Raw genomic sequence first — 23,752 nt, 5'->3', positions numbered from 1 at the left:
GATATCCCCACAAACTCAGCTGTATGAAAGAAAGGCTGCACTGGGGCCTAAGGAGAGGTTGTGAATTGTCTGGGGTCGCTCCGCTTGCACGTGTAAATGCTACCCCAGATCTTCCACCCTCGGTACCCTGTGGGTTTTAGACATCCCCCGAGACCGTGCTTAATGTCCGCTTTCTGGACTGGCATTTAGTGTGCTGAGGTAATAAGTTTAAAATAAGTCTTTGGAAAGAAAGAATGAGTCTCCATTTTCTGAATAATGGGATGATAAATTTATATTTATATAAATAAATTCGAAAAATGTGCGACCTCCTTTAACAACAAAAAAAATCAAACCAGCGCTATACTGAGACTACAGAGCTCGACTCAGCCTTTTCCCCGGGATCACTACGTGCCCGCCTTCGGCGTGTGACGTCACGGGGCGCTTCCTTCTCCTCGCTTCCTTCCCCCTCCCCTTTCGTCGTTTTATGGCAACAAGAAGCGTCCCTAGTAGCCGGGGCGTCTCTAGAGATGTGCAAACTTCCGGTTCCCCCAGTGGCCCGGGCCTGGCCTCCGCCGCCGGTTCCTCCTCCTAGGCGCCCGCCTACTTTTCTGCTGCGCCCATGGTTCTTCCCGGAGCCCAGGCCTGGGCCAGGGCCGGGGGAGTGGAGCGGGCGAATGCGGCGTGGTGAGCGGGCGGCGCGGGGATGATGCGGACCTCGCGTTGCGGCTGCTGTTGCCACCGCTTGCTGTCAGGCGCGCTGCTGCTGACGCTGAGCGGGCAGCTGTCTTTGCTGCTGCTGCTGCTGCTCCTGCTGGACGGAGCGGCCGCCCACACCTCTCACACCTCTTTGCCCGGAGCCCCGGCGAAGCCTTCCCAGCCCCCGCCGCTGCCTCGGGCCTCGGGCACTGTCCTCCCTGCCAGGCCCGGCCTCCCGAGCGGTAGCAGAACCGTGTCTCCTTCCGGGCAGGCCGGACTCAGCGGCAATGGCAGCGGCCCAGGAGCTGGGCCTGCCGAGATCGGAGGAGGCGGGCTGGCGGTGTCCCCGAATTCTGACGACAAACCCATGACCCAGAGGGCTCTCCTGGTGCTGATGGTAGTGAGCGCCGCGGTCCTGGTGTACTTCGTGATTAGAACCATCAGGTGAGGCGGGCCTGGACGGGGAGGACGGGGCCTGGGAGGGCTTGGGAGGTTTCCTAATGACCCAGCTGGTGAGCAGAGTCACCGTGCCGCAGGTCCGTGGAAAGATTACTCTGACAAGTTTCTTTATGGGAGGGGGTCAAATGACTTTGGGACTAATAATTATCTAGTGATAATCAAGTGTTAGAACTGTCAAGTAGCAGTCATTTCCGATTTATAATACTTATAGTCTTTCACAAGGAATTTCCGAATTCCCTTGGCAGATTGTGTCTGTTACCTGGGGAGCCACTCAAGGCTGCTTGCAAGGTGATACATTTTTCATCTACTGCAACTCTTGAAGTTTAATGGAGAGAATCTCCTTACCAGCAAAACCACGCTTCTCCTGATAATTAAAGTATTTACTTTACTTTATAATAAAAAATCAACTTTGCAATCCCCATCACAGATGAAGATTTTTATTTTATTACCCAATTTATGACTAATTTTAAGTGCTTTCATTGTTTTGTCAGCATTAATTCTAGTATACCTCAGATGATGGAAACGAGTTAAGCACTGACTGCAACTTCCCTGTGTACATTTCTAACGTGAGGAGGCTGTGTTAGGTGGCCTGTAGAAATGATTCCAGGTGTAGATTTATGATTCTATGAGAATCCTCTTGTTTTTCCATGCTTCAACCGTGACATTAATACTGAGTTTATTTCTAGAGCCACATGTCATTAATTATATTGACCAACTCAATTTGGAGCTGGAGATAGTGATCACTGAGACAGTGTCACCCAAATGATGAGGGTAAAAAAATGAACTCCATTGGAAATTCCATTGAAGTGGAGTGAATACTTTGCCTGGAGGATAAAATACATTTTTAGAGTTTGATGACAATCTTATAATACTTCAGGAGAACTAGGTGTAAGATGAATTAGGTTTAAAAACAAAAAAAAAAAAAACAAAAAAAAACCAACCTTTTACTTAACAATCATATGTATAATTGGAAGTTATAGAGAGGCAGCTCTAGCTAATAAAGAATTTCACAAAAACTATAGTTGTTTTATTGTGAAAATTAGTGAGTCACCCAGCACTGGAGGTCTTTAGGCTGAAGAGCTGTGGATCTGGGATATTTTATAGAAGGTTCTTGCTTGCATATGGTTATACTATGGTCTCTTGGGTCTTGCTTTTGACTATGTGAAACACTATCTAAAGTACTGAGAATACAATTTGTATTTGACTTCATTAAAATGCATCATGTAAAATTGTGACCATAGAAATCTATAAATTAGGATTTTTTATTTTTTTTTTGCATGAGGCACTTGGGGTTAAGTGACTTGCCTAGGGCTGTATTTGAACTCAGGTCTTCCTGACCCTGACTTCAGAGCAGATGCTCTATCCACTATGCTGTCTAGTTGCCCTTTGAATTATTATTTAAAAAATAATAACGGGGCAGCTAGGTGGGGCAGTTAGGTGGTGCAGTGGATAGAGCACCAGTCTTGAATTCAGGAGGACCCAAGTTCAAATCTGATCTCAGACACTTAACACTTCCTAGCTGTGTGACCCTGGGCAAGTCACTTAACCCCAGCCTCAGGGAAAAAAAAAAAATAATAATAACAATTTTATTTTTTCAATGAACAAAAATCTGTTTCTCCTCTCTGGAACTTCCATTGAGGAAAGTAGAAAAAAGAAAGGAAAAACAAAACCATGGAAACAAATACATATAGTATATCAAACATATATCACGTGCAGGTAGATAAAAAGCTGTGACCAGAATTTAATAGGAGGAAGAAAGAAAGCTGGATCACTTTTGCTCCATAGGTTGCCCTTTATTTTTTTTTTTTAATTTTATTGATGTATATTTGTTGTAACATACATAAATTCAAGATTATACCCAGTGTACAAGCTCTCTTGCAGATTAAATTATTAATCAAAACTAATTGCTCTAGGGAATTCTATTTACATTCTGCTCAAGTCCTACTTTATGAAAATAATAACCTTTAGGTGTATATCTTTGTTATATTTGATATTAATGAAGTGAAAGCATCATCAGACAAAATCCAAATACATATGTACACAAGAAAGCAAAAAAAGTTCTAGCGATTGCCATATTCAAAAATATATCCCTTCCCCTAGATGGCAGGTAGACCAATACATGTTAAAATATATGTTAAATACAATATAATTATACATATTCATACAGTTATCGCTGCACAAAAAAAAAAAAAAATCGGATTTAGAAATAAGGTAAAAATAACCTGAGAAGGAAAACAAAAATGCAAGTGGAGTAAAACAGAAGGAATGGAAATGCTAAGTTGTGGTGCACATTCATTCCTCATAATTCTTTCTTTTTTTAAAGATTTAATTCTTATATTTTTATTATTATTATTATAGGTTTTTATTTACAAGATATATGCATAGGTAATTTTTCAGCATTGACAATTGCAAAACCTTTTGTTCCAACTTTTCCCCTTCTTCCCCCCACCCCTTCCCCCAGATGGCAGGTTGACCAATACATGTTTAATATGTTAAAGTATATGTTAAATCCAATATATGTATACATGTCCAAACAATTATTTTGCTGTACAAAAAGAATCAGACTTTGAAATAGTGTACCATTAGCCTGTGAAGGAAATAAAAAATGCAGGCGGACAAAATTAGAGGGATTGGGAATTCTATGTAGTGGTTTATAGTCATCTCCCAGAGTTCTTTCTCTGGATGTAGCTGGTTCAGTTCATTACTGCCCTGTTGGAACTGATTTGGTTCATCTCACTGTTGAAGATGGCCACCTCCATCAGAATTGATCATCATATTATAGTATTGTTGTTTAAGTATATAATGATCCCCCCAACCAAAAATTAAACTCGAAATACAAAAATTAAAAGGAGAAATCAATAAAATTGAAAGTAAAAAAACTATTGAATTAATAAATAAAACCAAGAGTTGGTTTTATGAAAAAGCCAATAAAATAGATAAACCTTTGGTAAATTTGATCAAAAAAAAGAAAGAGGAAAATCAAATTGATAGTCTTACAAATGAAAAGGGGGATCTTTCCACCAATGAAGAGGAAATTAGAGAAATAATAAGGAGTTACTTTGCCCAACTTTATGCCAATAAATTTGATAACTTAAGTGAAATGGATGACTTCCTCCAAAAATATAGGCTCCCTAGGTTAACAGAGGAGGAGATAAATTGCTTAAATAGTCCCATTTCAGAAAAAGAAATAGAACAAGCTATTAATCAACTCCCCAGGAAAAAATCCCCAGGGCCAGATGGATTCACATGTGAATTCTACCAAACATTTAAAGAACAATTAGCCCCAATGTTATATAAATTATTTGAAAAAATAGGGGATGAAGGAGTCCTACCAAATTCCTTTTATGACACAGACATGGTACTGATACCTAAACCTGGTAGATCGAAAACTGAGAAAGAAAATTATAGACCAATCTCCTTAATGAATATTGATGCTAAAATCTTAAATAAGATATTAGCAAAAAGACTTCAGAAAATCATCTCCAAGATAATACACTATGATCAAGTAGGATTTATTCCAGGAATGCAGGGCTGGTTTAATATTAGGAAAACTATTAATATAATTGACCATATTAATAATCAAATTAATAAGAACCATATGATCATCTCAATAGATGCAGAAAAAGCATTTGACAAAATCCAACATCCATTCCTACTAAAAACTCTTGAGAGTATAGGAATAAATGGATTATTCCTTAGAATAATCAGGAGTATATATTTAAGACCGTCAGTAAGCATAATATGCAATAGAAATAAACTGCAACCTTTCCCAGTAAGATCAGGAGTGAAACAAGGTTGCCCACTATCACCATTACTATTCAATATAGTACTAGAAACGCTAGCCTTGGCAATAAGAGCCGAGAAAGAGATTCAAGGAATTAGAGTAGGAAATGAAGAAATTAAACTATCACTTTTTGCAGATGACATGATGGTATACTTAGAGAACCCCAAAGACTCTGCTAAAAAGCTACTAGAAATAATTCAAAATTTCAGCAAAGTGGCAGGATACAAAATAAATCCACATAAATCCTCGGCATTTTTATATATCACTAACAAAATGCAACAGCAAGAGATACAAAGAGAAATTCCATTCCAAACAAATGTTGAGAGTATAAAATATTTGGGAATCCATCTACCAAAGAAAAGTCAGGAATTATATGAGAAAAATTACAAAACACTTGCCACAAAAATAAAATCAGATTTAAATAATTGGAAAGACATTCAGTGCTCTTGGATAGCCCGAGCGAATATAATAAAGATGACAATACTCCCCAAACTAATCTATTTATTTAGTGCTATACCAATCAGACTCCCAAGAAACTATTTTAATGACCTAGAAAAAATAACAACAAAATTCATATGGAAGAATAAAAGGTCAAGAATTGCAAGGGAACTAATGAAAAAAAACTCAGAGGAAGGTGGTCTAAGTGTACCTGATCTAAAGCTATATTATATAGCAGCAGTCACCAAAACCATTTGGTATTGGCTAAGAAATAGACCGGTAGATCAGTGGAACAGATTAGATACAAAGGACAAAAAAGGGTACATCTATAGCAATCTAATCTTTGACAAACCCAAAGATTCCAACATTAGGGATAAAAATTCATTATTCGGAAAAAACTGTTGGGAAAACTGGAAATTAGTATGGCAGAAATTAGATATGGATCCACACTTAACACCATATACCAAGATAAGATCAAAATGGATCCATGATTTAGGCATAAAGAGGGAGATAATAAATAGATTAGAGGAACAGAGGATAATCTACCTCTCAGACTTGTGGAGGAGGAAGGAATTTATGACCAGAGGAGAACTAGAGATCATTATTGATCACAAAATAGAAGATTTTGATTACATCAAACTAAAAAGTTTCTGTATAAATAATACTAATGCAAACAAGATTAGAAGGGAAGTAACAAATTGGGAAAATATTTTTAAAACAAAGGTTCTGACAAAGGTCTCATTTCCAAAATATATAGAGAACTGACCCTAATTTATAAGAAACCGAACCATTCTCCAATTGATAAATGGTCAAAGGATATGAACAGACAATTCTCAGAGGAAGAAATTGAAACTATATCCACTCACATGAAAGAGTGTTCCAAATCACTACTGATCAGAGAAATGCAAATTAAGACCACTCTGAGATACCACTACACACCTGTCAGATTGGCTAAGATGACAGGAACAAATAATGACAAATGTTGGAGGGGATGTGGGGAAACTGGGACACTAATACATTGCTGGTGGAGTTGTGAAAGAATCCAGCCATTCTGGAGAGCAATCTGGAATTATGCCCAAAAAGTTATCAAACTGTGCATACCCTTTGACCCAGCAGCGCTACTACTGGGATTATATCCCAAAGAAATACTAAAGAGCAGAAAGAGACATATATGTGCCAAAATGTTTGTGGCAGCTCTTTTTGTTGTAGCTAGAAACTGGAGGATGAATGGATGTCCATCAGTTGGAGAATGGTTGGGTAAATTGTGGTATATGAAGGTTATGGAATATTATTGCTCGGTAAGAAATGACCAGCAGGAGGAATACAGAGAGGCCTGGAGAGACTTAAATCAACTGATGCTGAGTGAAATGAGCAGAACCAGAAGATCACTGTATACTTCAACAACGATACTGTATGAGGATGTATTCTGATGGAAGTGGAAATCTTCAACATAAAGAAGATCCAACTCACTTCCAGTTGATCAATGATGGACAGAGGTAGATACACCCAGAGAAGAAACACTGGGAGGGGAATGTAAATTGTTAGCACTAATATCTGTCTGCCCAGGTTGCATGTACCTTCGGATTCTAATGTTTATTGTGCAACAAGAAAATGATATTCACACACATGTATTGTACTTAGACTATATTGTAACACATGTAAAATGTATGGTATTGCCTGTCGTCGGGGGGAGGGAATAAGGGAGGGGGGGTAATTTGGAAAAATGAATACAAGGGATAATATTATAAAATATATATATATATATAATAAAAAAAAATTTAAAAAAAAAAAAAAAAAAAAGTATATAATGATCTTCTGATCCTGCTCATTTCACTCAGCATCAGTTCATGTAAGTCTCTCCAGGCCTTTCTGAAATCATCCTTCTGGTCATTTCTTACAGAACAATAATATTCCATAACATTTATATACCATAATTTATTCAGCCATTCTCCAATTAATGGGCATCCACTTAGTTTCCAGTTTCTGGCTAGCACAAAGAAGGCTGCCATAAACATTCTTGTACATACAGGTCCCTTTCCTTCTTCAAAATCTCTTTGGGATATAAGCCCAATAACAGCAATGCTGGATCAAGCGTATGCACAGTTTGATAACTTTCTGAACATAGTTCCAAATTGCTCTTCAGAATGGCTGGATGAATTCACAATTCCACCAACAATGTATCAGTGTCCCTGTTTTTCCACAAACCCCTAACATTCCTCATTATCTTTTCCTGTCAGACTACCCAATCTGATGGTGTGTAATGGTATCTCAGAGTTGTCTTAATTTGCATTTCTCTAATTAATAATGACTTGGAGCATCTTTTCATATGGCTAGAAATACTTTCAATTTCTTCTTCTAAGAATTGGGTGTTCCTATCCTTTGACCATGTATCAATTGGAGAATGGCTTGCTTTCTTATAAATTAGAGTCAATTCTCTATATATTTTGGAAATGAGGACTTTATCAGAACCTTTGACTGTAAAAATGTTTTCCCAGTTTATTGTTTCCCTTCTAATCTTGTCTGCATTAGTTTTGTTTGTACAAAAACTTTTCAATTTGATATAATCAAAATTTTCTATTCTGTGATCAATAATGGTCTCTAGTTATTCTTTGGTCATAAATTCTTTCCTCTTCCACCGGTCTGAGAGGTTAACTATCCTATGTTCCTCTAATTTATTTATCTCATTCTTTACACCTAGGTCATGAACCCATTTTGACCTTATCTTGGTGTACAGTGTTAAGTGTGAGTCAATGCCCAGTTTCTGCCATACTAATTTCCAATTTTCCCAGCAATTTTTGTTGCACAGTGAGTTCTTATCCCAAAAGCTGGGGAAGTCCAATGACTGTTAAGTGAAAAACATGCTTCACCTCTGGCCTTTTGTAATTGTGATTGGTCATTGGATTGATCAGAGTTCTTAAGTCTTTCAAGTTGTTTGTCTTTGCAATATTGTTAATTGTATTTTTTTTCACCCGGGTTCTGCTCACTTTATTCTGCATTAATTCATTCTAGTCTTTCTAGGTTTCACTGGAACTATTTCTTTTACCACTACTTATGTCACAATAGTATTCCATTATATACATATCATTATAATTTGTTTAGCCATTCTGTAATTGATATCTTCTTAGTTTCCAGTTTTTTTGTTTTTTTGTTTTTTTTTTTCCCCCCACTACAAAAAGAGTTTCCATAGGTATTTTTGTACAAATTGTACAAATTTTCTTTCCTTGATCAATTTGGAGTATAAACCCAGGATGACTGTCTATGGCTCAAAGAGGATATGCAATTCAGTAACTTTGGGAGTGTAGTTGTAAATTACATTCTGGACTGCCTAATCAATTAGCATCCCAATATTGCAATAATGTGCCTATTTTCCAACAATCCTTCCCAACATTTGTTATTTTTCTTTATTCCTCCCCCACCCAAATCAACTTTGCTAATCTTATGGACATGAGATAGCTCCAGAATTTATTTAATTTGCTTCATGTAGCTTTAGATAATCTTTTTTTACCCTTTAGAAAACCTCCTGGTTATATTATTGGTACACATATCACTATGAGTGGCTCTTATTCTTATATTCTTGAATCTACTACTGTGTCATCTTGGAACTGAGAACTTTTGTCAGAGATTGCTGTGAAAATTTTTTTGTCTTTTTTCTCTTTTAATTTTTAGCTATATTATCTTTGTGCAAAAACTTTATGTAATCAAAATTATCTTTCTACCAAGAATTTTTCTATCCTTTGTTTAGTCATGAACTGTGTCTTTATCTATGGATCTGAAAAATAATTCTTACATGGGGTAGCTAGGTGAAGAAGTGAATAGAACATCAGCCCTGAAGTCAGGAAGACCTGAGTTCAAATGTGACCTTAGACACTTAACACTTCCTAGCTATGTGGCCCTGGGCAAGTCACTTAACCCCAATTAAGTCATAGAGAAAGAAAAAAAGAGAGAGAAAGAGAATAAAAGAATTCTTCAATATGCCTTAATTTTTAAAAAAATGATTTTATTCTTTTTGTCTTTTTAACATCCATTGGAGTTTATTTTGGCATACCATTTATATGTTTGTGTGTGTGTATATATATAAATATATATATATATATATATATATATATATATATATAGCTTCTACTAGACTAATTGACAGTTTTCTCAAGAGTTTATTGAATTGATCAACTACCAAAATATTATGTTTATTTGCTTTTGTGTATTGTGTGCCTTACCTCTTCCACTAACTAATCTCTCTGTTAATCAGTAAATGTTATCATGCTTGTTTGACTTCCTTTTCTATTTTTTAAATTTACCTTGAGATTCTAGACTTTTTGTTTATCCCAAAAAATTTTGGTCTGTTTTGGTTTTTTCCCCTAGCTCCATAAAAGTTATCTTTTGATAATTTGACTGATGTGGCACTGAAGTTATGAATTGATTTTGTTAGGGTTGTAGACTGAATACTTTTATGAATATTTATGTAAAAAGGATTTTTAGTTTTATGCACTGAGTACATGTATATATCTTCATAAGTAGACTCCCAAATATTTTATATGTTCTCTAGTTATTTTTGGTAAACTTTCTATCTCTTCCTGATGGGTTTTGGTGGTAAAATATAGAAATACTGGTAATTTAAGTAGATTTATTTTCCATTCTACAACTTTAGTGAAGTTATTTCAATTATTTTTTAGTTAAATCTTCAGTGTTCATATCATCATTTTCAAAAGATGATACTTTTATTTACTTCAGTTGGTTTTGCTTTTTGCTATACGTAGCATTTCTTGTATTATATTAAATGGTCATGGTGACAATAATGACAATGGACACATTCTTGCTTTATTCCTGGTTTTGTTAGAGAGTTCTCTAGTTTATCAACATCTATATTCTACTAGTTCAGCATTTTAGATAGATACTATTTGTATTAAGGAAATATCTATATATTATACTTTCTAGTGTTTTTTGCAGGAATGGAAATTAGATCTTGGCAAAAGCTAAATTTGTTGGTTCACTAAATAGAGAGCAAGGCTTGGAGTCAAAAAGACTCATTTTCTGTGTTCAAATCTTGCCTCAGACCCTGACTAGCTGTGGAAACTTACACAGATCACTTAACTCTATTTGGTTCAGTTTCCTCATCTGTAAAATGAGCTTGAAAAGGAAATGGCAAGCCATTCCCACTATTTTTGCCAAGAAAACCCCAAGTGGGTTTATGAAGTCAGACATAAACAAGAAGAAAAGCTAAATTAGGAGTTTTTGGAAGATAACATTCATTTAAAAGAACTTTATTTTATTTTATGAAATGAATTTTATTACCAAAATGTGTTTGTCTGACTTTAAGATTATTGCTTTCATTCTAAAAAATATTGTATTTGGCACTTATTGTTGTTAATACCCTCTACTGGAAAGAATTATAAAAACAAATTGTTGAATGTTGTGATGAGTACTGCCTTTTAAATCAGAAGATTTATATTTTGAATTCTGGCTTTGTCACTCAATATCTCTGTGACCTTTTACAGTCCATTTTAAGGGTCATTCTTCCTAATCCAAATAATTTAAGGGAAAATCTCTGAATAAAGCTAAGTATAGCTCATATGTGGGATTGCTCCCAAATAAAGATACTATTGTAACTCCTTAAAAATATATATTCTACATACAATGTAGACATCAAATATGAGGCAGCTCTTTATTTCCTTTGACAAAAATCATACAAGAAGCATAAAAACACATAAGCACATAATGACTAACACATAAAACATCTCCTTTGACCTATTATACTCCCTTAGGAAATTTCTGATAACTAGTGCAAATGTTAAATATATACTTTATATTTGTATTAGAATTGTACTATCCAAGCAATTGCAAGTTCTAGTTCTTTCCAGCCAAAGCATGACTTTATTTAGTCTTTCAGCTATATAATGATGCAACCTTTGGTCATCTCCTCTATCAAGCTTGCTGTTAAAAGAATTGTACCTCTGGTTGGCTCTAGACTATTCTCAATCACAGCAACTATCAATTTATGAGATAAATAATAAGGCTGAAAATATCCAATTCTCAGAATCACTAATCACTAATCAAACAGAAATACAGAAGATAGTCAAGGGACTCTGGTACACTTGGGCAAATACATTTCTCCCATGGTCCTGTGCTTATGTTACAAGCTGTTGTTAATATTGGAGAAAAAAGGAGAGAGAGAAAGTTAATCTTTTTCCCTTCCCGATTGCTGGAAATCCAAGGGAAAAAAAATAAATGAAAATAATTAGTAGTCCAAAATATTTGTAGCTAGTACATAGATTTGAATCTTTTTGATTCTGCTTTATAAGACTATATGAACTTGCTAAAGAAATGCTGTGTCTCTGGGTCTCCAGTTTCTGTATAGGAGATATTACACTATCAAAGAAGTAAGATATTTAGAGTTGAAATAAACTTTAATCAGTTATCTAATCTAATTCATGAAAACAGTTCTCTCTATAATATAGCTAAGAAGTGGTCATTCAGTTCTCTTTGTCTAAAGTTTTCCAAGTAGTGAAACTCAACAGCTCTCAAGGCAGTTTTCAGTGAACAACTCCCACTTCTAAAATGATGCCTTGCATTTCCCTCTTTACATCTCTTTTTTGTATTTAGTCCTACTCTCTGGGTCTAAACAAGTCAAATCATATCTCTGATTCCCATGACAGCCCTTCAGAAACTTTAAGAAAGCTCTTATGTCTCCCTCAAGTATTCTTTTCTCCAAGATAAATATCCCTGAGGTCCTTAAACTGCTCTTCATATGTCATAGACTCGATGGCCTTTACCATCCTGGTTGTCCTCATTTGTACATTCTCAAATGCTCAATATATTTTTTATTTTTAAAAAGTATTTTATCTTTAATTTTATTGAATAAAACAAATATTTTCATAGTATAATATAATATAATAAAAAAGATGATTGCACATGAAACTGAAAATCTATTATGTACTAATTGCTATTTCTTTTAAATATATAATAAACTTACCATGTAAAATTTCTTTTTTATTCTTCCTTCCTCCTCAGTCCATGCTGTAGAGATGACTACAATTAGACACAATGACGTGTATGTGTGTGTATGTAGTGAGTATATAATACACATATATAATATATAATATATAATATATTTGTATATGTATCAAATACACACTACACACATACATATGTGTTACACACACGCATATATATATATATATATATATATATATATATACACATACACATACATCATCAATTCTTTCTCTGGATGTAGAGATTCCTTCATATGTCCTTTATAGTTATTTTGGGTATTTATAATAGTAAAAATTACTTATTCGCCAAAGTTGTTCTTAAAGCAATATTGCTGTTAACATATGCAGTGTTCTCTTGGTTGTGTTAATTTCACTCCTCATTATTTCATTCAAATTTATCCATGTTTTTCTAGGATCATTGAGCTGAATGATGATTGTTTGAATCAATGATTGAACAAGTTGTGGTATATGATTGTTATAGAATACTGCTGTACTATAAGAAATGTTCAGTAGCCTTCTAAAACTATGGAATAAATATATAAGTATAGTCCTTCTAAGGACCCCCCTCTAAGAGGAGGGTGGGACCATCCATTCCCAAAAGCTATGCTTCTCTTGATTCAGTCCAAACTCAAATGGGCTTTGTTAGCTGCCACATCACTGATCATTCTTGGAGTTTGCACTAAACTTTATAGAGCTTTTCAGAACATTTTTCCTGTCTCTAATTTTGTGATTATTGTGAATGCTACCTATAATCTTGTAGTATTAATCTAGATTTGGAATTCATATTCAACAAGCATAGTCTTAAAGAGGGTGGGTACACGTTTAATACTGCTCAAAACCTTGATTTAAACAAGATATAAGAAAAGATGAAACCTCACAGAAAAGTAATACACAATTAACAAACTCAGCGATCATGAAGACAATATCAGAAACAGATAATCAACAACATACATCATCACTATGTACGAGGAAGCACCAACATCTGAATTTCAACAGCTGAGAGAACCCAGGTCACATCTATCCAGAGCCTTGAGTAGGAAGCAATATTAATCAAGTGGTGCCAATCCTCCTTTTTTAGGCTTTAGGTTTTTATAGGCTGAGAACAAAGAATACACTCTGCTAAATATTCTCAGTTCATATGTGACTCTTGAGCCAGAGCAGCCTCCTTCAGGTATAGGGATTCTCTGTTGCGAGAGGTTCATCAAAAAGAATATTTGTTTATTTCTTCAGGAGGATTATGTTTACACTAGGAACTGGCCAGATTTCTGGAGTTAAAATAGGCCTTCCATAAAGGATTTTCATTAATAAAGGCACCAGGAGGATGGCCAATTCTAATGCTTCCTGAGATTTATCAGATATCTAGGAATGTATTTCAATAAATATCATCAATTCTTTCTCTGGATGTAGACAGAGTCTTTCTTCATATGTCCCTTATAGTTATTTTTGGGTATTTATAATAGTCTTCATATGCCCTGGACTCAATGGCCTTTACCATCCTGGTTGTCCTCATTTGTACATTCTCAAATGCTCAATAATTTTTTTAGTTTTAAAAATTATTTTATCTTTAATTGAAACTATATCTAGCCATATGAAAAGATGCTTCAAGTCATTATTAATCAGAGAAATGCAAATTAAGACAACTCTGAGATACCACTACACACCTGTCAGATTGACTAGTCTGACAGGAAAAGATAATGTGGAATGTTAGGGGATGTGGAAAAACAGGGACACTGATACATTGTTGGTGGAATTGTGAATTCATCCAGCCATTCTGGAGAGCAATTTGGAACTATGCCCCAAAAGTTACCAAACTGTGCATACGCTTGATCCAGTAGTGTTACTGCTGGGCTTATATCCCAAAGAGATTTTAAAGAAGGGAAAGGGACCTGTATGTGCAAGAATGTTTGTGGCAGCCTTCTTTGTGCTAGCCAGAAACTGGAAACTTTGTGGATGCCCATCAATTGGAGAATGGCTGAATAAATTGTGGTATATAAATGTTATGGAATATTATTGTTCTGTAAGAAATGACCAGAAGGATGATTTCAGAAAGGCCTGGAGAGACTTACATGAACTGATGCTGAGTGAAATGAGCAGGATCAGAAGATCATTATATACTTAAACAACAATACTATAATATGATGATCAATTCTTTTTTTTTTTTTTTTTTTTTTTTTTTTTTTTTTTTTTTCTAGATAATTTCATTATTTTATTAATAAGATCATTATGTTATTAATAAAAGGATGGTCATTTAACTATGTTTCTCTTAGATCAAGGACTTTTTTTTTTTTTTTTTTTTTTTTTTTTTTTTTTTTTAAGCAAAAGTGCTTGATCTTTATTCTTTTTTTTTTTTTTTTTTTTTTTTGATTTTTTTTTTTTATTATATATATATATATATTATAATATTATCCCTTGTATTCATTTTTCCAATTTACCCCCCCTCCCTCTATTCCCTCCCCCCGACGACAGGCAATACCATACATTTTACATGTGTTACAATATAGTCTAGGTACAATACATGTGTGCGAATATCATTTTCTTGTTGCACAATAAACATTAGAATCCGAAGGTACATGCAACCTGGGCAGACAGATATTAGTGCTAACAATTTTCATTCCCCTCCCAGTGTTTCTTCTCTGGGTGCAGCTACCTCTGTCCATCATTGATCAACTGGAAGTGAGTTGGATCTTCTTTATGTTGAAGATTTCCACTTCCATCAGAATACATCCTCATACAGTATTGTTGTTGAAGTGTACAGTGATCTTCTGGTTCTGCTCATTTCACTCAGCATCAGTTGATTTAAGTCTCTCCAGGCCTCTCTGTATTCCTCCTGCTGGTCATTTCTTACCGAGCAATAATATTCCATAACCTTCATATACCACAATTTACCCAACCATTCTCCAACTGATGGACATCCATTCATCCTCCAGTTTCTAGCTACAACAAAAAGAGCTGCCACAAACATTTTGGCACATATATGTCTCTTTCTGCTCTTTAGTATTTCTTTGGGATATAATCCCAGTAGTAGCGCTGCTGGGTCAAAGGGTATGCACAGTTTGATAACTTTTTGGGCATAATTCCAGATTGCTCTCCAGAATGGCTGGATTCTTTCACAACTCCACCAGCAATGTATTAGTGTCCCAGTTTCCCCACATCCCCTCCAACATTTGTCATTATTTGTTCCTGTCATCTTAGCCAATCTGACAGGTGTGTAGTGGTATCTCAGAGTGGTCTTAATTTGCATTTCTCTGATCAGTAGTGATTTGGAACACTCTTTCATGTGAGTGGATATAGTTTCAATTTCTTCCTCTGAGAATTGTCTGTTCATATCCTTTGACCATTTATCAATTGGAGAATGGTTCGGTTTCTTATAAATTAGGGTCAGTTCTCTATATATTTTGGAAATGAGACCTTTGTCAGAACCTTTGTTTTTAAAAATATTTTCCCAATTTGTTACTTCCCTTCTAATCTTGTTTGCATTAGTATTATTTGTACAGAAACTTTTTAGTTTGATGTAATCAAAATCTTCTATTTTGTGATCAATAATGATCTCTAGTTCTCCTCTGGTCATAAATTCCTTCCTCCTCCACAAGTCTGAGAGGTAGATTATCCTCTGTTCCTCTAATCTATTTATTATCTCCCTCTTTATGCCTAAATCATGGATCCATTTTGATCTTATCTTGGTATATGGTGTTAAGTGTGGATCCATATCTAATTTCTGCCATACTAATTTCCAGTTTTCCCAACAGTTTTTTCCGAATAATGAATTTTTATCCCTAATGTTGGAATCTTTGGGTTTGTCAAAGATTAGATTGCTATAGATGTACCCTTTTTTGTCCTTTGTATCTAATCTGTTCCACTGATCTACCGGTCTATTTCGTAGCCAATACCAAATGGTTTTGGTGACTGCTGCTATATAATATAGCTTTAGATCAGGTACACTTAGACCACCTTCCTCTGAGTTTTTTTTCATTAGTTCCCTTGCAATTCTTGACCTTTTATTCTTCCATATGAATTTTGTTGTTATTTTTTCTAGGTCATTAAAATAGTTTCTTGGGAGTCTGATTGGTATAGCACTAAATAAATAGATTAGTTTGGGGAGTATTGTCATCTTTATTATATTCGCTCGGCCTATCCAAGAGCACTGAATGTCTTTCCAATTATTTAAATCTGACTTTATTTTTGTGGCAAGTGTTTTGTAATTTTTCTCATATAATTCCTGACTTTTCTTTGGTAGATGGATTCCCAAATATTTTATACTCTCAACATTTGTTTGGAATGGAATTTCTCTTTGTATCTCTTGCTGTTGCATTTTGTTAGTGATATATAAAAATGCCGAGGATTTATGTGGATTTATTTTGTATCCTGCCACTTTGCTGAAATTTTGAATTATTTCTAGTAGCTTTTTAGCAGAGTCTTTGGGGTTCTCTAAGTATACCATCATGTCATCTGCAAAAAGTGATAGTTTGATTTCCTCATTTCCTACTCTAATTCCTTGAATCTCTTTCTCGGCTCTTATTGCCGAGGCTAGCGTTTCTAGTACTATATTGAATAGTAATGGTGATAGTGGGCAACCTTGTTTCACTCCTGATCTTACTGGGAAAGGTTGCAGTTTATTTCTATTGCATATTATGCTTACTGACGGTCTTAAATATATACTCCTGATTATTCTAAGGAATAATCCATTTATTCCTATACTCTCAAGAGTTTTTAGTAGGAATGGATGTTGGATTTTGTCAAATGCTTTTTCTGCATCTATTGAGATGATGATGATGATCAATTCTGATGGAGGTGGCCATCTTCAACAGTGAGATGAACCAAATCAGTTCCAACAGGGCAGTAATGAACTGAACCAGCTACATCCAGAGAAAGAACTCTGGGAGATGACTATAAACCACTACATATAATTCCCAGTCCCTTTATTTTTGTCCACCTGTATTTTTTATTTCCTTCACAGGCTACTTGTACACTATTTCAGACTTTGGGTAGAAACACAAAAAAGAAGAGGCAGCCAAATTCTATGTTTTGCCATGGAAAAGAGAATTTCTGCTACTCTCCTAGAGAAGTTGAAATGTTAAGAGGTTTAATCAGTGCGTCTCATGGAGATTCCTTAGCAACTTCTGAAGTTTCTTGTGACCCATTGCTGAAGATAACAAAGCAAATTCTTTTATTTACCCCCGAGTGAGCACTGCTGACTTGGTAGCTATTAAAAAAAAAAAAAAAAAAAAAAAAAAAAAAAATTAGTGAATCCTTCCCATCTCTGGACTTTGTATGAGAACCTATAGATCATGAACATGTATGTTAGCTTAGACAAGCCTAAACCCAGAATTTGGCTGCCTCTTCTTATTTGTGTTTCTACCCAAAGCCTGATTCCTGAGTCTAAATTTGACACTTTGTCCACTGAGCCACATATGCACTCCAAAAACCTGGTCATTGTCATTAGGGTTTGGTGAACAGCATGGTGATAGACACCCAATAATTGTAAAGGTTTTAAAAATACGCTTAAATGACTCTAAAGTCCATCAGAGAAGGCAGGTCCAACCATGTCCCAGGACAGCTTTGTCCTGAGCCTAATCCATGTGGACTAAGGTGAGAAGAAACTTGTCAGGGAGGCTGAGGCCAGTAAGGTCCCAGTTCTATCCTGTCTCTGACCTGGATGGGGTCATTCAGACAGTGAGTCTGTAGACAGAGGGGAAGTCCTACCTGAGAATATGTTTCAATATCAATCTCCTAGGGAGTATGGCACTAGAAATATATTACTTTTTTTCTTATTTCCCTGATATGTCTTGAACACTGAGTATGCCTAAATGTGAATCAAACCTAAGCTTTAAGCAGTTTTATTCAGGATTCTGAGGTCAGAATGATGAATCAGAGAATTGGGAGAAAGAAAAATCTCCAGATTTTAAGATGGTCAGCACACAGGGACTTTAGTGATTATGTTGTCTCTACTGCTAGATGAAGTAACTTGTCTGGGATTATGAAGGTAATAAGTGACAATAAAAATAAAAGGAATTCAAGTCTCTTTACCCTTAGTTCTGTTTTTATTTATTATACCATGATAATAGTTCCCTTTTTGCCCACTGATTTTTACTATTTTCTTTTGTAAAGTTTCTTAGTTCTGCTCTCTGAAAGTATAACTAGTGCTGAAAAGTTTCAAACTTTACATTGACCTAAATTTTATAATGATCAAAAAGCAAAATATAACTCACAACATCACAGAATACAACATAACATAACCTAGAAAAGGAGTTGGAGATTTATTATGCTCAGAACCCAGTGGAGCCCCTCTGGTGAGTAAAGACAAATGATTAATTTCAACCAGAAGCAAAAATGACCAGATTTGTGGACAAAACAAGAAAAGATCTATTCTCTGTACTTTGCGCTTGTGATTTAATTCTACTCTATATTCTTTGAATCTCCAGAGTTAAGTGCACTTGAGTTTTGTGCTTTTATGAGTGAAGAGAAAGATAGTACTATTGGAAAAGGCCATGGACTTAGAGATGAGATTTTTTTTTTTTTAAGTTTTAAAAAAATTTAACATTAAAAATCAATGTAAGCAACTATATTTAACTATATTTAAATTATTTGGCTTCAATACATTTTCTATCAAAAACACTTTCAGATTCTCCTTTTTTTTTTAACATTTGTTTTTAAAGTTTTTGAGTTCTAGGTTCTCTCCCTTATCCCCACCCAAATTAAGAAACCACATGTGAAATTATGCAAAACATTTCCATAAAAGTCAAGTTGTAAATAAAATAAAATAAAACAGCTCACCCACCCTAATGAAAATGAAACCCTCAAGAGAAATTAAGTTAAAAATAAAGAGAGCAATAGAGTCAAAGAGAATGCTTCAATCTATATTCAGACTTGATCATTTCCTTCTCCAGGTATGGATAGGATTTTTCCTCATAAATCCTTCAGAGTAGTTGTGGATGATTGTATTACTGAGAATAAGTCATTTACAGTTGGTCATCCTAGAACATTGCTATTACTTTGTATACAGTACATTTCACTTTGTTAATATAGGATTTTCCAGGTTGTTTTTTTTTTTTTTTTTTTTCTGAGAACAGTCATTTTCTAGAGAACAATAATACTCCATAAGAGAAACTTGCTTCAATTTTTTTTTTACAATTATTATTGCTAATTGTATTTCCCCCATTTATTCTTTCTCCTTTCACACTGCACCTCCTCAAAAGTGTTTGCCACTAACTACTTTCTCCTAATATGCCCTCCCCCCTTCCCATATCCCATTCCCTTCCAATTTTCCTAGAGTAAGATTTTTATACTCCTATTCAATATGTATATTATTTCCTATTTGAGCCAATTATGCTGAGAGTAAGGTTCATTCACTCACCCTGTCCTATTCCTCTTCCCCTCTATTGTAAAAGCTTTTTTCTTGCCTCCTTTTTTTTTAATGGCAGATAATTTGCATCTTTTCACTTCTCCCTTTCCCTTTCTCCCACTATATTCTTCTCTCACCTCTTAATTTCATCATTTTTTGAAAAAGATATTATCCTTTCATATTCAACTCATACCCATACCCTCTGTCTATATATACTCCTTTTAAGTGCCATAATAATGAGGGCATTTTAATAAGTTACAAGTACCATCCTCCCATGTAGTAATGTAAATAGATAAACCTTAAGTGCCTAATGTTATCACTTTTCTGATTACCTCCTTATGCTTCTATAATGTTCTGTATTCAAAAATCAAATTTTCCATTGAATTCTGGTCTTTTTATCATGAATATTTGAAAATCCTCTGTTTCATTGAATGATCATTATTTTCTCTGAAGGATTATACTCAGTTTTGTTGTTTAAATGATTCTTGGTTGTAATCTGGTCTCCATTGCTTTTTGGAATATCATATTCCAAGCCCTTTGGTCCTTTAATGTAGAGGCTGCTAAATCTTGTATTATCCTGACTGTGATTCCACTATACTTGAATTTTTTTTCTTTCTGAATGCTTGCCTTGACCTGGGAGTTCTGAAATTTGGCTATAATATTCTTAGGAGTTTTTGAGATCTCTTTCAGGAGATGATCAGTGGATTCTTTCAATTTCTATTTTACCCACTGGTTCTAGAAAATCAGGACAGTTTTCCTTGGTAATTTCTTGAAAGTAGATATCCAAGCTAATTTTTTTTTTTATCATGACTTTCAGATAGACCTATAATTTTAAAAAATATCTCTATTTTCCAAGTCAGTTGCTTTTCCAGTGAACTAGTTAACTTTTTTTTTTTTCATTTTTTCAAAGTCCCTTTTGAACTCTTCCATGACTCGAACTCAATTCTTACTTTTTTTTTTTTTTTTTTTTTTTTTTTTTTGGTCGCTTTGGATGTAGGAACTTTGAATTTATCATCTTCTGTGTGTTTTGATCCTCCTTGTCAAAATAATAACTTTCAATGGTCAGAAACTTATTTTTTTCTGCTAGTTTTCCTAGCCTATTACTCTGTTTTTAACCCTTTGTTAAAGAAGGACTCTGTTTCCAGGGGGGAGAGTGCACAGTGTGAAGTTGTTTTCAGAAATCCTTAGGAACCTGACAACAAGTACTCTTTTCTGCCCTGGAATTGTTGAGTGTGAACTTGCCCCACAGGTGGTATAAGTGTTTGCTGGCTGATACTGAGGCTTTGCTGATCATGGCTGCTCTGCACAGACCTCTATCCTGTTGCCACAGACGCTCTCCACTTACCTTAAGAGTCCCTTGTGCCCTGGACTGAGAGGTCCAGAAGCCTGCAGCACTGCTGCTGATTCAGAGGTCCTACCTCAATGATGTTGGGGTCTGGGTTGGGGCCAGGATTTCACTAGGATTTGGGTGGGGGTCCCATTCTGGTTCCACAGACCTTTTTTGCTGACATTCCAGCTCCTATTTGCTGATTCTGGAGTGAGAGATTTGGAAGTCACCAGTACTGCTGCTAATTCCGAGGTAGGGACTGATCCAGCTGGGTCTGGGGCTGCAGGCTGAACTCCCACCCTGATGTCATACACCTTTGCAGCTAAATTTCTAAGTTGCTTTCATCTGGAAAATGTTCTATTCTGTCTTTTTTTGGTGCTCTGATGCTCTAAAATTTGTTTAGTTATTATTTAAAGGAATTTGTAGCAGTTTGGGGAAGAGCTTGGGTGAGTTCCAACCTTTATTCCACCATCTTGATTGCACCTCCCCTCCCTATAAATCTTCATCAAAATTCTCTGTCCCTTCTTATTTATCTTTCCTCATATAATTTTAATTAGTATATACTCTTTGTGTGATTATGCAAATTTTGCTTTTCATCGTTTTATAAAGTACTCTTTAGGTTTCTTTATAATCCACATATTTGTCTACTTTAATTACTTTCTAGTATAATATTCTCTCATTATTGCATATTTAATATGCTTCCAGCTTTTTGTGTGTGTGTGTGTGTGTGTGTGTGTGTGTGTGTGTGTGTGTGTGCTTTTTGTTTGTTTATTTGGTCGTTTTTTTTTTTTTTTTTTTTTTGCAATCAAAAAACTCATAAAATAGGAAGCTCTTTCTACTGTTTTTAATAACAGTTTCTGGGTATATTCTTAAGAGAATCATTGAATCAAGTGGTAGGATTTTTTTTCCTTTGGAATCTTTACTATTTTCCATATTTTAATGTTTTCCTTCTTTCTAGATTTTTTTTATTTTCCTCTAAAGAATCCTCTATTGCATACAATATGTAATTTATATTTATAATATTAATGGGGATTTATGATCTCTTTGTTCTTCAGCAGAGACTAGAATAAAGGAAGAAATAATGCGTATTATGAGGGAAGAAACAGATTACTGTGAATGAACTAAACCCAGGCACAAAGCAATCAAAGTGAGGTATCCTCTTTTCTTTGAAAAAGTGCCACCAGAGTTGGCATCATCTGGTTGGTAATTTTTTTTTTGCACTCCCATATCAATGCATCAATCATTATCAAAAGTACAAAGTAGTGCAGTGAATAGAGTACTAGGGCTGTTGTCTGGAAGACCTTAATTCAAATCCAACTTCAGCTTTTTATTAACTATAGACTCCAGGCAAGTCATTTTACCCTCTCTCTGTTTCTATTATTTCCTCTACTGTGAAATGGGGATGATAATAGAATTCACTTCCCAGGGTTGTTGTGAGTAACAAGTAAAATATTTGCAAAGCTCTTTAGCACAGTGCCTGGCACAAAGTAAGAACTTAAATGCTTCTTTCTTTAAAAAAAAAAAAAAAAAAAAAAAAGGAACACAATTACATATGTTAGACTCAAGGTGTTGCTAAAGATATGTATGGAATAAAACAGATTCTATTCCTCTCAAAGACAGAAGGTTATTGATGACTGTTAGATAAAGAAACACACATTCTGATTGTTTATATAGCTTATTGTGCAGAGGTTTGCTTTACAGAATCTCTGCCCTAGGCATTTTTGTCAGGTATTATTCTCAGAGGTTTCTTTTATCCCAAGGATGAAAATGACTTTCTTGTCTGTGTTTGTGTGTGTGTGTGTGAGAAGAACTTTATAAATTGTCATCTTTTATTATTCAAATTTTTATAGTTCATGCTTTAAAAAAAATACTACAAAAAGTTGTAATCCTAATGGGGGTGGAATAACTACTGAAAATTAATGGCAAGTGTCAAAAATTTGTGAGTTATTAATTTTTGTTTGTTTTTGTTTCTAACTGTAAAATAATAAAAGCAATTTGCCTTTTTTAGACAATTTAATTAGAAATACAGAGAAAATTTTTCCAAAATGTTTTAAACCAAAAAAGGGCCAAAAGCAATTTGATGCCCAATGTGAGAAATGAATATTTCCCTCTTATAAATAATAGCTAATTATTGTACTAGGATCAAAAGTTTTCTCCTTTTCTATTTCCTTACCCAGAAATCAACCTGTATGGGAAAGCTTTCTTAAAGACTTACTCAAGCCAATATCTAAACAGACAGAAAAAGAAATTCTAAGTTTAGACTGATGGGTGTATTTCTTCTCACTATGTTTGCTCTGACATATCCTGGGAAAATACTGATTTAGGTGTTATGGAAATTGATGTCTCTTTGGCTAAAATTTTAGTAACCTAAATCATACATCCCAAGGTAGTCTGCCTCCCATTTGATTAACCAATTAGAAGTCATTTGACATCCCTCAGGAACACCTCCTTTTTGAAGGGCATTTAATCTGTGACCCTACTGCTATTAGGGGTCTTTGGTCCAAGAGAGATGGTCAGATGATATCCTTTTACTAATAATATGCTGGCCTTATTAATAAAATAATTAAATTACCAGGAAATTATTTCTCTTGAACTTTTTTAAACATTATACTAGGCATAATAAAAACGCCTATATCACCCAATTTTTTCTGACATTTCTGTTTGTTTTAGTTTCTTCAACTATAAAATGGAGATAATAACGACATCTACCTCTAAAGATTTTTATAAGGATCATAAAATAA

General features: G+C 34.8%; 1 protein-coding gene across 3 annotated transcripts in view; it reads left to right on the top strand.

Annotated features, from left to right (window-relative positions):
- The first annotated feature begins 463 nt into the window (after nucleotides 1-463).
- FAM174A (family with sequence similarity 174 member A) overlaps nucleotides 464-23,752 on the top strand; it is a 35,741-nt gene continuing 12,452 nt past the window's right edge. Inside the window, exon 1 of one of the 3 annotated variants that reach the window (XM_074282013.1) lies at nucleotides 464-1,119. In XM_074282013.1, coding sequence (XP_074138114.1) covers nucleotides 683-1,119 — 437 coding nt within the window. In that variant the 5' untranslated portion in view covers nucleotides 464-682. The remainder of the gene's footprint in view (nucleotides 1,120-23,752) is intronic. The other 2 variants (XM_074282012.1, XR_012484698.1) reach the window with 2 other exon arrangements.

The sequence above is a fragment of the Sminthopsis crassicaudata genome, chromosome 1 (assembly GCF_048593235.1).
Source record: "Sminthopsis crassicaudata isolate SCR6 chromosome 1, ASM4859323v1, whole genome shotgun sequence".
Lineage (NCBI taxonomy): Eukaryota > Metazoa > Chordata > Mammalia > Dasyuromorphia > Dasyuridae > Sminthopsis > Sminthopsis crassicaudata.
This window is presented reverse-complemented; position numbering and strand designations above follow the sequence as displayed.